A 15082-nucleotide genomic window follows, 5' to 3' on the forward strand; every position below is an offset into this window, starting at 1 on the left:
CTAGAGGTAGATGGTCCACGTAGGTGTGCTTCGCTCATGAAGTCATCTAAGACCCAAGGATTTCCTGTCTTAATCCTATCCTATGCCAGCCCCTGGGGTGTTCTCTGCCTTCTCTTTGGTGAAGCCAGCTCCCATGACCATGCCTGTGCTCCAGCCTGTGGGAATTGGGTAAGAGGTTGGTGGGCATGCCAGACCGTTTGAAAGATGAGACTCAGAAATTGCACCTGTCCCTCCAGGCCTACATCCCTTTGGCAATTTAGACGCATGGCCCCTCCTAGATGCTGGGGAGCCTGGGAAATCCGGTCTCTGGCTGGGTGGCCACCTGCCCAGCTGGAACTCAAGAGTTGTGATCCTGGAAGGAAGGAAGGGAGGGAAGCAGGGATGAAAGGATGGATACTGGGAGATGGGAGGGAAGGAGAGAGGGATACTGGGAGATGATTAGCAATTTCCATTAGAGTTGCCTTAAATTCTCTGACTTGCCAAGCACTCGTTGGGACAATTCAGAGCCTATGGCAGAGTAGATCTTTAAGTTTCTTGTGCTGGGGCACCCCTCAGAGCATCACGCATAAAAAAGAAACATTGATAGTACAGTTGTCATTAGGTAGTTGTGAGAATGCAATTCAGCAAATTGTGTTTAGAACCTCCCCTGGGCCAGCCCAGTCCTGCGCCTGGAGGTGGCTGAGACCTGCCCTCCAGAGCCTGAAGGCTTGCCGGACATCTGCTACTTGAGTACACACAGCATCGCTCCCAGTGCTGAGCGCCGTTGTGCGGGACACCAACGAAGCACCAAGAAAAGGGGCGTCCCCCTGGTTTTGGAGAGGGAAGAGGATGATTTCAGGGCAGCTTCCCGGGAGTGATGACGTGGCAGTGGAGTCACGAGTCTTGGCAGGAGGGTGTGAGGATGTTTGGGGGATATGGGACAGGGTTTGACGTTCAGGTAGGGGGAGTCGTAAGCGTTTGGGTGTGGCTGGGCTGCATGGTGCAGGTGGAGGTGTGGATAAAGAGCCAGATTGTGAAGACCTTTCTGTACCATTCTGGTAAGTTTAGGTTTCATCTCAAAGGTGACAAAGGAGTCGTTGAAGGATTTTAGTGACCGGTGAAACACATGTTTGCCTTGGGACAGGGTAGAAAGTTGGTTGCTCTGGGTAGGAGAGACGGGACTGGAGATAGCTGCCCCTTCAGCGGCTGCTGTAGAATTCCAGCCAAAACCTGATGCGGCAATTTTAGACTTTGAAATTTTTACATGAGAAGGTAAGATAACTAAACTCCATTTAGTTTCAGATTTGTTCTTGCTTTATTGATGTAGGAATGGTCAAAAACCAAAAATATAGTTAAAATTTAACACGGGCAAGATAAGATGAAACCGACTTTTAGTAGCCAGTTTCTAAGATTATTTAAGTAGCCAGTATCCTAAGATTATTTTACAGTGGTTTTCACATATTGAAGGTGCTCACTGAAACAAACGTACATTCATATGATTTCGAACTATGTAATTTCAACTACTTGCATGATTGAACTTCCTGGCCTCCCACAAGGCTCTCTTCAATGGAGACCGTTAAAAAATACATGACAGGGGGTGCCTGGTGGCTCAGTTAAGTGTCCGACTCCTGCTTTCAGCACAGGTCATGATCTCAGGGGCTTCATGCTGACAGGGCAGAGCCTGTTTGGGATTCTCTCCCTCCTTCTCTCTCTGCCCCTCCCCACTCTCGTGTGCACGTGTGCACCCATGCGCACACTCGCTCTCTGAAATAAACTTTATAAAATAAAAATTAAAAAATGATAAACATATGACAGAATTGGTCATTCTCCACTCTCAAGCAGACAGGTCAATGATACTTTAATGGATTTTGTGGCTGAAATCTTGAGGAGAATTCAATATTTGTCAAATCAGTGATGCATTGTTACATATTAATTGCTTTCTATGGTTTTCCCCATGTTTCCCCCCTTTCCGTCAAAGGACAAGAGGAATTTCCTTCGTGACCCTCCAGCCGGAGTGCAGTTTAATTTTGACTTTGATCAGATGTACCCTGTTGCCCTCGTCATGCTCCGGGAGGACGAGCTGCTGAGTAGGATGAGATTTGCCCTTGTTCCTAAACTGTAAGCAGTGCGTTCCTGAGACAGAGCTGCGCTGCTCACACCGCACGTATATGTGGTTTCTGGTGGCCTTGGTCACATGCAGGGTCTCGGGGCAAAATCATGGAATGGGGGCCAAGGCAGTTTCCTGTTCTGTTTTCATGAAAATGGGCTCTGCAGCCCTTCAGCTTGTGTGCATGCATGCTTTCTCTCTCTCTCTCTCTCTCTCTCTCTCTCTCTCTCTCTCTCTCTCACTCACTCTCACTCTAACACACACACACACACACACACACACACACACACACACACACACACACACACACACACAGCCATAGAATCGGAACTGAGAGTGGGCCTAACGGGAAATTTGGGGTAGAGATAAGATGCTCTCTTTTATCCCCAGTTAGAAGCTAGAACACAGTTTCTTTTAGAAACAACCACCGTGCCGTGTCTTCCAAATAAAATTAAGGTCTCCAAGGCCCATAAGGACCTGGTCCACTGCCGTTTTCCACTCCGCTCTGCTCTCTAGTGACCGCGTTCTTGTTCTCCTTCCCACCCAAAGTTTTCCTCTGCCCGCAGGCCCTGTTCTCCTCTGAAAGTCCTGCTCGTCCTTTAGCTCTGGCGCAAGCATAATGTCTTCAGGGACACAGCCCTGACCTGGATGAGCAGGGGCCCCCCATGGTGGGTGGGTCCCTTCCCTTCCCCTCTGCCATCACGGGCTCTTCCTCCCCTTTTTTAATTCCAATTCCTTCGTTTGAATCTGTTGCATTTTTAGTCCACAGTCTGTCTAACTCTGTGAGCATTCCTTTTTTATAGCACTCTGTTCTTTTTGGATGGGTGCAGTATCTTCCTGGTCTCTGAGGACATGAAGTATAGTTTTCTTGAAATACCTTTTTGTCTCAGTGCTTTTCTTTAATCTGTGTTTGTTTTGGGCTCTGTCATTCATGTCGCAGGGTTTCCTTATCTGTCCTTCATATCTGAAGGCGCCGTGCAGAAAGGGCACTTAGTGCTGTGTGTTCCCACAGGCCTTTCGGGCAGGGTGGCTTCCTGGAGAGGACTCCTCCACCTCCTGCCTGACCCTCCCAGCCACGCCAGCTGTCTGAGTGTGGAGTGGCTCAGCTCCGGGTGAACCGTCGCTCTCTGTCGCATGGGAGCAAGGTCCCCAGCTGGCAAGGGCGGCTCAGGCATCACCCACCTTGCTGCTCCTCTGGGGCTTGCCGCCATGCCTCCTGTCTCAGCCCGACCTGCACCCAGCCTTCAGAGATGCCTGTGCCTCCTGTCCCCGGCTCTTCGGAGCGCGCCCCTGGGGACCCGGCCTGTCGTCGCCGGCCACCCTTCCTGCCTGGTTTACAGAGTAGGTTGCTGTTTGCCCATCAGCTTTCCCCCTCCCACTGTGCTTTCCTCGCCAGTTCTCTTTGGCATGCGGGTTTTATTTACTTAATTCCTTTTCTGTTATTTGAGGATGGCTAAAGTCTCATTATAAATCTAATCCTTAGACTGTGTCCAAAATAGCTATTTTGGGGGCACCTGGCTGGCATGACTCTTGATCTCAGGGTTGAGAGTTCAAGCCACATGTTGGGTGTAGATATTGCTTAAAAATAAATAGGTAGATAGCTAGCTAGATAGATAAAGTAGTTTAGTTTTTTTAGTTAAGGATATATAAAAAAAATTTATCAACTGATCTTTTTTCACTATTACGCTCACAAAATCCTGAGAGTTGGCTTTTGAACAAGTTCATATGTATATACCTGTTAGAAGCTCTTTCAGAATTTGAGGTTGTACCCATTCTGAATAACTGCCTCTTTCTGAGAGAAGAGTAGCAAAGGTCTGGGGTTCGGGAGGGCTTTGTACCTAAAGGCTCCATCAACTTGAAGACTATTGACATCATCTTGGGCCACACAGCAGACTCTCTGCCAATGCTCTCGGAATGGTCCTGAGGCCCCAAGGCAGTGGGGCATGTGGCCCGGGGTTACGCATGGCAGGCATGTGGCCAGCTGTCCACAGCGTTGGTTAGTGACAATTCTGGACACCCTCTTACTGTTGAGAGTAATTTTAGAGTCTTGAAAAGATTGGGAGAATTGGTATTTGGCAAGTAGGATTTCTGGTTTGTTGCTGGCTAGGTAAATGGTCTATTGAGTAATATAATTCCAGTTTCCTATTGCTAATTCTGTTGGGGATGATTTAGAAATTAGGGTTATCATTTTTCATAAGTCTTTATGTGTTAGAAATGCTTACTGAAATATTTGTGGATGAAAGGATGTGATATCTGGCATTGCCTTAAAATATTCCAACCCATACCCAGAGAAAGGCATGCCTGGAGGGGGGAGGGACAGACATGAAGTGTAATTGGCAAAATGCCGGTGATTGCTGGTTAGGTCACCGGTACAGGGGGCGTTTTTGTCCTAGCCTCTCTGCTTTTGTTTTTGTTGAAATTTCCATAATAAAAACATGAGCCATCACACACAAATCTAGGACTCTCGTTTTGGTCCTCTGAGACACTTTTTCTAAACAGAAGCCATCACTAACCAGGAACAATTTAGAAAACAAATCAAAACAAACCCTTGCTCTGTATTTCAAAATGCCTCCTAGCGTGTTAACACATCCCTGCAACAGCAGCGCTGACATGAGACGGGGCCCTACTTTTGCCTCACAGACGCCGTCTGAGGTCTTTACTCTGACAAAGTAGAGAAATCACAAGTCCTTTCTGGCCTTGGACTGTAACCTATGCGCATTGTTTCCCAGAGGGTAGTCACAGCCTACTAATGCCTTAAAAAAGTCATGAAAGCCTAAGTGGTTAGATGGTAGACATTTGGGAGTTGCTAACTCCCATGGTTTTCTTTATCATAGAGCCTCTCAGAACCTTTATATGTCACCTGCATTGTGACTCTCCAGAGGGTAACGTTGTTTCTGTAGTGTGCCTCTGTGACTGCTTCTTCTTCCATCAAGAGGGAGAAGGTCTGGGAAGGAAAATAGTCCAGGTGCTTAGTTGTACTGAGAGAGGGAAGATTGCCCGTAATCTGCTGTAGATTGCTAGCATACCTGTTTCATTTTAGACTTTTCATAGAGGTCAGAATTAAGAGTGACCTTGAAAACACTCAGGGAGCTCAGCTACCCATTCCATCTAACCACAATGTTAACAGTTGAAACTTCTTGAACTTAACTGGGTAAAGAGCCCCAGTTGTTTTCTTTGTTCCCCAGGTGTCTTTGTCTCTGTATCCCCTCAACATCCAGGTGCTTACTGTCTGAAAGTGAGGTATCCGAAGGGGTGTCAAGTGCTTTCTGCCTGCAGAAGAGCACACTAGAGTGAGCCTTGTGTCACTCTGATGCCGCCTAGGGTTCTGTTAGCTCTTCTGGCAGCTGCAGCATACTGTTTTCTTCTCAGGTAAACTGGTGTGTGACCTTAACCTCTCACCACCTGCCATTAAGCTGGATCTCCCTCCTGCCAAACTATTTCCAGGAGATGTTATAAGAAAAAGGGTTGTGAGACCACATGAGGTTGGGACATGCTACTTGGCACAGAGTAGGAACTTAACAAGTAAGAGGTCATTATTCCTGTGACCATCTGTGTCGGCAGATAATCTGTCTTCTTCATCCCTGAATCGCCTGGCGTGGGGTCTGATGAATGTGGCACTCGGTAAATATTGGTGGAATTAATGAAAGAAAAGATGGCCTGCATCTAGCAGCACATCATCTTCTTATCTAGCTGAGCTTGTATAGAGTTGTATTTGGCCTCAATCATTTAAAAAGCCCGTCTCCTGGCCCAGCTTCGCCATTCACAGATGTGGCAACCATGTGTCCTGATGTCTCCTGTAAGCCAAGTCCTGTCCTCAATTTTCTTAGTTCTCATGATTTTCTTCTACTCCTTCAAAACCTTTTTCAGTTATACTTTCTTAGGTTTCTCTCCATTCTAAATCCCGCATCCATCCCTTCTAGTAAACTGGGAAATAAAGGTACATTCTCCCACCCTTTTGTGACTTCTACTAGCACAGTGTTCTGGGAACACAAAACGTATGACTCCTCCAGTAGGTGTGGCCCTGCACAACTCCTTGGGTCACCAAAGCCGTTCATTGCGAGTTCAGTGACGGGGTGGGCTGGGGAGTGCATTTTATGGTTTTTGTTGAGTTGTGTTCTGCCTTCCACCCTCGAGATCTTTATTTAATTGCTCTTAGGTAAGCATAGTCATTGTTTATTATTATTATTTTTAAACAATCGCACCTTTATGTAGAAAGTTTGGAAGTATAGCATGAAAACTTTTTTCTCACTCATTTGAGACCTGATGCTCCATTACTCCTGAATGCTTTAGTGTATATTTCCTATGAATAAGGCTTCTCCTGCATAACCACGGTGTAACTACCTGAATCAGGAAATGGACGCTTATGCATTATTACCTTCTGATTCTCAAACCCCTTTCAAGTTTTGTGGGGTTTTTTTGTTTGTTTTGGGGGGTACTTTTTGAGAGAGTGAGCAGGGGAGGGGGAGAGGAGAGAGAGAGAGAATCTCAAGCAGGCTCCACGCCAAGTGCACAACTGTGAGATCATGACCTGAGCCAAAATCAATATTCAGGTGCTTAACCAACTGAGCCACCCAGGCACCACCCACCCTTTTTTTTTTTTTTTTTTTTTTTTAATTTTTTTTTCAAGCGTGGAGCTCAGACTCACAGCCCCAAGATCATGAGTCACACGCTTTTCCTGCACAGTATATTATAGTAATTTGTTTACTTTTACCTCACTAGTCCATGAGCTCCCTAAGAGCAGGTACCAGCCCTTTTTTTTTTTTTTNATCATGACCTGAGCCAAAATCAATATTCAGGTGCTTAACCAACTGAGCCACCCAGGCACCACCCACCCTTTTTTTTTTTTTTTTTTTTTAAGTAATTTCCATACCCAGCGTGGAGCTCAGACTCACAGCCCCAAGATCATGAGTCACACGCTCTACCTACTGAGCCAGCCAGGCACCCCAGCCCCATTCAAGTTTTACCATTTGTCCCAGTGTCCTCTTTAGCAGAAGGATCCAGTACAGGCTCAGATGTTGCATTTAATGTTCATGTCTCATCAGTCTCCTTCTGTCTGTTGCATCCTATCAAGTGGTGCACAGTGCCTTTTTGCACTGTCTACACTTTGGTCACTCAATGAAGGTGGTTTCTGCCAGACTTCTTGACCATAAAGTTACTTCTTTCGTCTTTGAAATTAACAAGTATTTTCTGGGGAGGTACTTTGGAACTCTCTAAAAATACTGCTTTCCTCATCAGACTTTGAATGTATTCATGTATTTATTTGTATCTGTATAGACTCATGGTCCCGTTTTATGTAATGCTTATAATCCATTACATTGCTATAATTATTTATTGTGATGCTCAAATTATCACCAGGTTGGCCAGTGGGAGCCTATTCAGGTTGACTTCTGTGTCTTTTTGACTCCTCCTCATTATTTTTTAGTGCTTCCTTACTTTCTGGTATAAGGTAGTCCAGGCTCATCTTGTTCTTTCCCTGCTGTAACCCTGGAATTGGCCATTTACCCAAAGAGCTCTGATTCATTTTAGTGGAAAATGGTGTATAGACACAAAGATCTGAGCACTTAGGCATGCTCATTGGTATTGAGCTGTCCTACTCCTTGGTCCACTCAGTGGACAGAGCTGAGGAATATTTATGTGCTCATGTATATACCCATGTGCTCATTTACGTCTCTACTAAATGAAAACCATGTATTCATAGTGCTACTTCACAACAGGGATCATTCTAGAACTTTCCCTTTCAATATTTGTCACTCCCTTCTCTGTGAGAAACTTGGTTCCCACTATCCTTAATAATTTTACTTAACTGAAGTAAAAAAAAAGAATTTTACTTAATTGATCAACCCTCTGCGTGTAAGTAGTCTTCCATTTTCACCACCACCCCCTTCCCTGCTCAGACATCCCCCTTTCCTGGCTCAGGTTGTTACTCCCCATTCTGGGCCACCCCCACGTGGACAATTACCTTACAGGATTTGGTCACCAGCACCCACTCTGCCAAGTGGTTTTCACATACAAACGAGTAACGCCCCTAAACATCTCTTCCCAACTCCACTGAAACAAATAGCCCCTGCATGCATTTGTATGTGTTGCATGCATTCTTAAATGTGTCGTTGTCTGTCTTGAAAAGCGTGAGGGAAGAAGTGTTTTGGAGGAACTACTTTTACCGCGTCTCCCTGATAAAGCAGTCAGCCCAGCTCACCGCCCTGGCCGCCCAGCAGCAGGCCGCCGGGAAGGAGGAGAAGAGCCACGACAAAGACGAAGACTTGCCAATGACAGGTATGCTGGGAGAAGACTTGACTCGGAGTAAGACAAAGAGTTACTGTAAAAATATTCTTGACTCAGAGACTCTCATGAGCTTGTCATCTTATGTGTACCAAAAATGTCATCTTCTGGAAAATTCTTTCCTGAGGAAAGACTCATTCTCCTTGCCCTCTCTCTGACCCTGCTCCTTTGTCTTCCCCCAAGCTTTCCTTTCCCTTTCCCTGTCCCTATCCCTGTCCCTGTCCCTTTCCTTTCCTTTTCTTGTTCTTCAGGGTTGTGTTTTTTTTAAATCTCTTCCTTTTTATTTCTCTCTTAGTCATTAGTCTCTCTTTCCATCTCTTTCCTGGACCTTTACCACTTAGCATATTATACTTTCTGTCCTCCCCACCGCTTTTCTTGGTTTTTCTGCCTTCCGTTCAAGCTGGCGTTCCCCTAGTGCTGTAATCTGTGGAGCAGAACTAAGCTCCATTCCACTCCGGGTCGTCAGGGTCCAGCTCAGACCGAGGCACCATCACGTTGCACATTGCAGTCTTGTTGGGACAAGTGACCCCTGGTTGCTGGGGAAATGTTTTAAGATATCAGCAATAATTGAAGATCTGCAATGGTAATTAAAATAAGACCGGTATTTTGTGTCACTTTTGTAACATTTAATGAACACCTGTGTATAGGTACTAATTACAACTGGAGACTTAACCTGTTCGTGGGATTGTAAATAATTAGGCAAAACCAGGTATCCTAAGGCACAGGCTGTACAGTCCACTAGAAAAGAACCTGACGGTGCATTTAGGGTCGGGGAAATGGGATGAGGTTGCTCTACACACTACAATTTGGCATTTTGCGTATAAATGTTAAAAAGAATCCTGGTTGTGTATTATTCTTTGCTTTTTGTTTTCACTAATTTTATTGGGAAATGCCATGTAACCACATGCTGCCTGTGTAACAAAACAGGCTTAAGACAGGGTTCAATAAAGACTATACACCTAGTAAGGTTCACAAGATAGAAATGCTGTGACTGAGCATTGCACTTTGCTTCGTGCTTTCTAGCATTCATGACAAAAGGAAAATCTGATAAATAACTGAGTTCTCATTATCCTGAAAGAAGGAGTAGAACTCTTCCTGAATTTGGCTTCAGCTAACACTGACGTCAAAATTTATTTCCTGCTTGGAAGTCTTATATGCGGGGCATCAAGTAGGATGACCTCTAAAAAATATCCCCAAAAGAAAGAGGTTGAAATGGTCTCACCTAGCTTTTTCTTAAAAGCATAACATAAAAGCTCATTTATGAAAATTACTTAGTATCGTCGTACTTGTGGATATTTTAGTTGTTACTATAATGTGTATTCAGAATTGAATCAAGCGTTTTTGTCTCTTTTATTCTCACTTCTTAGAGGCAGTACGGCCCAAAACACCACCTGTCGTAATCAAATCTCAGCTTAAAACTCAAGAGGTAATACAGTTTTACATTGTACCTAGTGGTTGATGTCTGGAAGTGAAGTAACTCTGTGTTAACGATCTCAGATCCCATTTGAAACTACTTATGAATACGGGTCTTAGCTGTTTTGGAGAAGAGAGTTCCGGCACTCGCACAGTTAGGGACCTGTGGCTGAGACCTGAGGCGATTCCCTGGCATCAGTCACTCTAGATGTGCTCTCAGGAATTGGACCTAATGACGGGAGTGACCTGAACTGAGAGAGCATAGTGGATTCAGGTGGCAGCTCATTTGCTTCCCGAGCAGCTGCGTAGGTTAGAAGCCTGGAGAACTGTGAGCATCTGACTAGTGGAGGAAGGAGATGAAAGTGAGGTTGCGCTAAATGCCACTTAGAAAACCATTCTAAGCTCGTTTGTTGCATTTCAGGATGAAGAGGAGATTTCTACCAGCCCAGGGGTTTCTGAGTTTGTCAGCGATGCCTTTGATACCTGTAACTTAAATCAGGAGGATCTAAGGAAGGAAATGGAGCAACTGGTTCTTGACAAAAAGGAGGAGGAGACAGCCGTACTAGAAGGTACCAAACTAACCAAATAGTGGTGCTCTTTTCCAGTTCCGAGGCTGATTATAGACAGCGTCATTCTGAAGCAGATCTACAGACATATTGTAACTTCTGCATCAGAATTGCTTCTCTGTTCACAGTTAGAAGGTTGACTCTAGCACGCCTGACCAGACCTCACATTCCTCTGCCTTAAGCATGCACTGGAGTGTAGAGAGGAGAGACTGAGCCCAGAGAGGTTATATGATTGGTCCAAGGCACCTCAGCCCCGAGAACATGCGGCCAGCAACGGGCCGCAAAGAGTGCGCCACCTTTCACTTAGAGACACTGCCCTCCAGCCTTCTTCTACTTGGGCTTATGCTTATATGTAGAAGATTGTGCTCCTCGCTGCTGTGTGCCACAAGAGCATTGCTCCTGGGAAGGAGCACCCTGCTTTTAAAAAACAAAAAGAATTTCGAGACAAAGTACAAGTGGAAGGAGGGGAGGCTGCTTTCTTTGGCACATCAGGGCAAATGACTGGCTTTCTATTGGATGAAAAGCAAAGGCTCGGGTTAATCATCAAATTAAGAGTGTTTCCTGAAGCCTTCTGAGATTTAAAATGCACTCAGGGAGCCAGCTGTTCACCTGGTTGCACAGAGAGCACCCGTGAGAAAACTAGCCTCCCAGAGGTGAACTGGAGCCCTGTTTGTGCGCCGCAGAGGGACTCTGGGGGAGAGACTTGAGAAGGAAGGAGGAGGGAAGAGCATCTGGGGGAAAGAGAGGGCCAGAGGGGAAGCGAAACTGTGAACTCACTAGGTGCCTCGGACCCCTCCCTTCCCCCCCCCCCCGTCTGTTTTCTAATAAACATGGCTGCTGGCCCCCTCGCCAGGACAGTGCGTACGAGCCCCATGTGTTGCAGGCAGTCGCCAGAGCAGGCTGTGCCCTGCTTCCTCTTTTGCCAGAGATGGCTGGTAGCAGAGGCCCCACAGGAAGCTGGAAGTCTCCCTGCAGCAGGATTCGTCAGGTGCTGGCTGGCTGCTCTGAGCGAACTGTTCTTTCTGAATTCCTGCCCAACTTTTAATGTGGACCACATAATATTTTTACATATATTCATTATCTTGCCCCCGCACCTAAATTGTAAGCTCTTCAAGGGAGTTACACCTTGTTCTTGTGTTCCCCACAGTACCCCACCAGTGTGGAGTCTGGCACGCAGTAAGCAGCACACCATGTCCTTTCCCTTGAGGTCCTGCTGCCAAAAAAAAAAAAAAAAATTAAAACATTTGGTTTTTGTTTTCTCTATAGCTACTAAGTTTAAGGTTTATTTTTCTGGGGGCCACATGGCTGGCTCAGTGGAGCGTGTGACCCTTGCTTGATCTCAAGCCCCATGTTGGCCATAGAGATCACTTAAAAATGTAATCAATTTTAGCTTTGCTTTTTAAATAGCTGGTTTGTTTTCTTTTTTCTTTTTTTAAATAGTTTATTGTCAAGTTGGTTTCCATATAATACCCAGTACTCATCCCCACAAGTGCCCTCCTCCATGCCGATCATCCCCCTTACCCTCCCCCCCCATACCCATCAGTCCTCAGTTCTCAGCATTCAAAAGTCTCTCATGGTTTGCCTCCCTCCCTCTCCCCCCCACTTCCCCCCTTCTTCTCCCCCACGGTCCTCCGTTAAGTTCCTCCTAATCCTCCTATACGTGCAACCAAATGGTAGCTGTCCTTCTCTGCCTGACTTACTTCGCTCACCATAACACCCTCAAGGTCCATCCATGTTGCTACACATGGCCAGATTTCATTCTTTCTCATTGCCATGTAGTATTCCATGGTATAGATAAACCACATCTTCTTGATCCATTTGTCCATTGATGGACACTTAGGCTCTTTCCATGGTTTGGCTATTGTGGAGAGTGCTGCTATGAACATTGGGGTCCATGTGCCCCTATGCATCAGCACTCCTGTATCCCTTGGGTAAATTCCTAGCAGTGCTATTGCTGGGTCATAGGGGAGCTCTATTGTTAATTTTCTGAGTTAAACTCCACACTCTTTTCCAGAGGGGCTGCACCAGTTTCCATTCCCACCAACAGTGTAGGAGGGTGCCCGTTTCTCCACATCCTCGCCAGCATCTAGAGTCCTCTGATTTGCTCATTTTAGCCACTCTGACCGGCATGAGGTGGTATCTCAGTGTGGTTTTGATTTATATTTCCCTGATGAGGAGGGATGCTGAGCATCGTTTCATGTGTCTGTTGGCCATCTGGATGTCCTCTTTGGAGAAGTGTCTGTTCAAAACTTCTGCCCATTTCTTCATTGGATTGTTTGTTTTTTGGGTGTGGAGTTTGGTGAGTTCCTTATAGATACACCACATAGCAGATACCTTACATCTACATACATACATGCGTGTACACACACACACCTATACTGAATATCCAAGCAGAAAGTTGCGGCTCTGAATCTCAGCACGGAAGAGGAACGTGAGAGCTTAGATGGAGCCCAGTGTGAGGGGCCAGGCTTCAGCCGGAGACCTCCCAACTTCAGGTTCTGGTAACTGTTGCCACTCTAGGGAGACTACTGCTAAGGTACTTTCACAGAGACTAAAGCCTGCTGATCTGCCTCCGTCTGTATGTCTGTTGCTGTCAAACTATGTGTTCTTGGGCAAGTCACTTAACCTCTCTAAGCCTCTGTTTTCCACCATGTAAAATGTGCAGGAGTGTATCTAGTCCCTGGATTGTTCTAAGGATGCAAGAAAAGAAAAAGAGTGGTGTGTAGAAGACAGCACAGCGCCCGGCTCAGTGAGTGCACAAGAAATGTTAGCTGTTTTTTCTGCCACGTAGTCCTTGATAGCAGTAAGGATTAATTTGCAACCACATAGTAATTATCAATTATCCACTCAAATATAAAGACAAGCAGAGGTTTTAATAAAGCAAAATAACACTCACACTTACAGCACTTAACAAGTTTATCTTTCTAATCCTATTTCCTTTTGGTTATTGTTAAAATTTGGTCCGCTTTTCTGGGCACACACATCAAGGAAACCTGAGATGTTAAAAGTTACCACGACAGGGACTTCCACAGGTAATTGTACTTGACCGAATTGTCACACCTAGCCTTATGAATCTTTTCCTTCTCAATTGTTTGTTTCAGAGGAGCCTGCAGATTGGGAAAAGGCACTACAACAGGAGCTGCAAGAATATGAAGTGGTGACGGAATCAGAGAAACGAGATGAAAACTGGGATAAGGAAATAGAGAAAATGCTGCAGGAGGAAAATTAGCTCTTTCCTGAAATAAAAGAATAATCTTTAACATTCTGTAACTGACGTTAAATTCTAGATGATGGCGTTCACTGAATCAGAAGGCACAAAAGATTGGCATAACTTTATGAAATTGAAAATTATTTTTTCAAGCTGAAACTTGCCTTTTCTGCTTTTAAAAAAAGTACATAGAACAGTTATTCTAATATTCAAAAAGGGATGTTTTATGTAATATTTCTTTAATAAAAATCTAGTTAGAGATGTTCACATAGTGAGGATGGATATCTTTGCCACAGAAATGCTTTTCCGTGAGGTCAGAATTATAATTTATTCTTCAGTTGTGGTTTTCTAAATATCTGTACTACTTGTTGCATTTTCATTGCTACATGTACGTTACAGTTTTTAAAGGATTGATAAGTATCGAAATGACCAAATTGTATGAAAGAATTTAAGAAGAAGCACTTTCAAGACTATTTTCTTGGTAGATATTTTCTAAAATTCCACCTAGAAGCCTAAGGATGAGATAATTACATTAATTTTAATGGTATACACATCACACAATTTGACATTGAGAAATACTTTGCAAAAACATTTATTATTCTCTGGGGCCTTTTCTTGTTTGTTTGTTTGTTTAACTATACCAAACTTAATATTGTTGCTTTCCTAAATTTCACATCACAGGTTTTTTTTTTTAGAAAGCAGGGCATTTCCTCCCTTTTATATTAATGACCTTCAAGAAGCCCATTCACCTTACAGTCTCTTGTTTTTGTGAAAATCATCACCACGTATAAATGTTTCAGCCTTGTTTGTCTTAATTAAACCGTCAGTCTTTATAAAACTGTGTTCCTCTGGGTACACCTTAGGGAACTTCACTGCTCAGTCCTGTTACACCAGCAGGCCCGTGTTCATAGAAGATGGTTATTTTAAAAGAACAAGGTGGCTGAATGTCGTAACACTCCCAAGGCATTTGCTTCCTGAAACTGTTATAATTTTCAAGGAAGCTTTATTTCATAAAAGCGAAGAGGATTATGACAATCCTTTATAGGAAAAATGTACTATTTATGTTGTTGACCCCATAAACTCAGTCCATGGTCCTCTGGCAAAGGTATAGTCAATGAGAAAACTGAGTATGCGTCCAAGCTTTGCTCTTGTTTGTAGCATGGTATACACACTTGTGAGGGAGCCAGACTGTCTCAGCTAGGATCTCTTGGGTTATAGCAATAAACTCACATAGTCTACGAAACCACTGACCCCACTATCAGGGGGTTTCCACTGCGGTGCCACAGTTGCTGATTACTGAGTTTGGATTCAGAGATTGTGATTGGCAACTTCTAAAATAATCCTACTGAAGGGAAAATTCGGTTTATAATTTGTAAATAGGGTTTTCTGGAGGGAAAGAAACACGTAAAATCTCTTTATGTAGCTGAAAATCCTGGATGTAAGCAGATCAGAGTATGATAGCACTTAGCTCTTAGTATATGCACTAAAATTCATATTGTTGAATAAATGTAAAAAAGCAAAGCTTTCAGA

The 15082-nt window shown here is 44.5% G+C and overlaps 1 protein-coding gene across 2 annotated transcripts in view; it reads left to right on the top strand.

Annotated features, from left to right (window-relative positions):
• The window catches only part of SYAP1 (synapse associated protein 1), a 29589-nt gene extending 15205 nt beyond the window's left edge, over nt 1-14384 (top strand). The window contains exons 5-9 of one of the 2 annotated variants that reach the window (XM_039233880.1): nt 1958-2097; nt 8211-8359; nt 9733-9791; nt 10200-10347; nt 13010-13428. In XM_039233880.1, the coding sequence (XP_039089811.1) occupies nt 1958-2097; nt 8211-8359; nt 9733-9791; nt 10200-10347; nt 13010-13038 (525 nt within the window). In that variant the 3' untranslated portion in view covers nt 13039-13428. The other variant, XM_039233879.1, reaches the window with a different exon arrangement.
• Nucleotides 14385-15082: the final 698 nt, after the last annotated feature.

Source organism: Hyaena hyaena, unplaced genomic scaffold, assembly GCF_003009895.1.
Source record: "Hyaena hyaena isolate Hyena2069 unplaced genomic scaffold, ASM300989v1 scaffold_80, whole genome shotgun sequence".
Lineage (NCBI taxonomy): Eukaryota > Metazoa > Chordata > Mammalia > Carnivora > Hyaenidae > Hyaena > Hyaena hyaena.